At 48.9% G+C, this 2,500-nt stretch overlaps 1 protein-coding gene across 1 annotated transcript in view; it reads right to left on the reverse strand.

The window, feature by feature from the left end:
* LOC143289308 (uncharacterized) overlaps nucleotides 1-602 on the reverse strand; it is a 17,310-nt gene extending 16,708 nt beyond the window's left edge. Inside the window, exon 1 of the mRNA XM_076598308.1 lies at nucleotides 594-602. Within this exon, the coding sequence (XP_076454423.1) occupies nucleotides 594-602 (9 nt within the window). The remainder of the gene's footprint in view (nucleotides 1-593) is intronic.
* Between the last annotated feature and the right edge of the window lie 1,898 nt (nucleotides 603-2,500).

Below are 2,500 nucleotides of genomic sequence, written 5' to 3' on the forward strand. Positions count from 1 at the left end.
AGGGAATGCTTCAGAATGACTTGAAAAGAATTTAGTTCGAAGGCTACTGAATTTACTACAAGAAATCGAAATCATCCCATTCTGCAATGTTCATGGCAAAATAATACAGCGTGTGACCACATAGTTTTCAGTTTCGTTTTTTAATTTCGGTTTCAGTTTCTCAGGGAGGCGTCACTGCGTTCAGACAAATCCATATACGCAACACCACATCTGCAAGGCAGATGCCTGACCAACAGCATAACCCAACGCGCTTTGTCAGGACTTGAATGCATGCATATATACATTTGTGTACCTATCAGAGTGGATTTCTTTTGACATAATTTTGCCCAGAGGACAACACTCTCGTTGCCACGGGTTCTTTTTCAGTGCGCCAAGTGCGTGCTGCACACGGGACCTCGGTTTATCGTCTCATCCAAATGACTAGACGCTCAGTTTGATTTTCCAGTCAAACGTGGGAGAAAGGGCGAGAGCAGGGCTTCGAACCCACACCCTCACGGACTCTGTACCGGAAGATAAGAGCCTTAAACATTCTACCCCCTTCCTCCCCCCCCGGCCACACAAGTAGAAATCACTTTATCGCTAAGTATACACACCTGAGCCATGTGTCATGAAGCGGGTTGTTGTCAGTAAACATCTGTGTGTGTCCAGCTCTCCCTAGAGTGTTGTGTACTGTCCGTAGTGTACTGTCCAGCTGTCCCTAGAGTACTGTGTACTGTCTGTAGTGTACTGTCCAGCTGTCCCTAGAGTACTGTGTACTGTCTGTAGTGTACTGTCCAGCTGTCCCTAGAGTACTGTGTACTGTCTGTAGTGTACTGTCCAGCTGTCCCTAGAGTACTGTGTACTGTGCCCAGTGTACTGTCCAGCTGTCCCTAGAGTACTGTGTACTGTGCCTAGTGTACTGTCCAGCTGTCCCTAGAGTACTGTGTACTGTCTGTAGTGTACTGTCCAGCTGTCCCTAGAGTACTGTGTACTGTGCCTAGTGTACTGTCCAGCTGTCCCTAGAGTACTGTGTACTGTCCCCAGTGTACTGTCCAGCTGTCCCTAGAGTACTGTGTACTGTCTGTAGTGTACTGTCCAGCTGTCCCTAGAGTACTGTGTACTGTGCCCAGTGTACTGTCCAGCTGTCCCTAGAGTACTGTGTACTGTGCCTAGTGTACTGTCCAGCTGTCCCTAGAGTACTGTGTACTGTGCCTAGTGTACTGTCCAGCTGTCCCTAGAGTACTGTGTACTGTGCCTAGTGTACTGTCCAGCTGTCCCTAGAGTACTGTGTACTGTCTGTAGTGTACTGTCCAGCTGTCCCTAGAGTACTGTGTACTGTGCCCAGTGTACTGTCCAGCTGTCCCTAGAGTACTGTGTACTGTGCCTAGTGTACTGTCCAGCTGTCCCTAGAGTACTGTGTACTGTCTGTAGTGCACTGTCCAGCTGTCCCTAGAGTACTGTGTACTGTGCCTAGTGTACTGTCCAGCTGTCCCTAGAGTACTGTGTACTGTCTCTAGTGTACTGTCCAGCTGTCCCTAGAGTACTGTGTACTGTGCCTAGTGTACTGTCCAGCTGTCCCTAGAGTACTGTGTACTGTCTGTAGTGCACTGTCCAGCTGTCCCTAGAGTACTGTGTACTGTGCCTAGTGTACTGTCCAGCTGTCCCTAGAGTACTGTGTACTGTCTGTAGTGCACTGTCCAGCTGTCCCTAGAGTACTGTGCCTAGTGTACTGTCCAGCTGTCCCTAGAGTACTGTGTACTGTGCCTAGTGTACTGTCCAGCTGTCCCTAGAGTACTGTGTACTGTCCGTAGTGTACTGTCCAGCTGTCCCTAGAGTACTGTGTACTGTGCCTAGTGTACTGTCCAGCTGTCCCTAGAGTACTGTGTACTGTGCCTAGTGTACTGTCCAGCTGTCCCTAGAGTACTGTGTACTGTCCCCAGTGTACTGTCCAGCTGTCCCTAGAGTACTGTGTACTGTGCCCAGTGTACTGTCCAGCTGTCCCTAGAGTACTGTGTACTGTCTGTAGTGTACTGTCCAGCTGTCCCTAGAGTACTGTGTACTGTGCCTAGTGTACTGTCCAGCTGTCCCTAGAGTACTGTGTACTGTCTGTAGTGTACTGTCCAGCTGTCCCTAGAGTATTGTGTACTGTCTGTAGTGTACTGTCCAGCTGTCCCTAGAGTATTGTGTACAGTCTGTAGTGTACTGTCCAGCTGTCCCTAGAGTACTGTGTACTGTCTGTAGTGTACTGTCCAGCTGTCCCTAGAGTACTGTGTACTGTCTGTAGTGTACTGTCCAGCTGTCCCTAGAGTACTGTGTACTGTGCCTAGTGTACTGTCCAGCTGTCCCTAGAGTACTGTGTACTGTGCCTAGTGTACTGTCCAGCTCTCCCTAGAGTACTAGTGGTTTGTATACAGGGTGAGTGTCGTCCGGATTCACTTATTCACGTTTCACCTATAATCCCAATTCGCCTATCACTAAAAAAAAGAAAAAAAGAAAGAAAAAAAGGCCACTCCGACTGGCC

This window comes from Babylonia areolata, chromosome 13, assembly GCF_041734735.1.
Source record: "Babylonia areolata isolate BAREFJ2019XMU chromosome 13, ASM4173473v1, whole genome shotgun sequence".
In the NCBI taxonomy this organism is placed as follows: domain Eukaryota; kingdom Metazoa; phylum Mollusca; class Gastropoda; order Neogastropoda; family Buccinidae; genus Babylonia; species Babylonia areolata.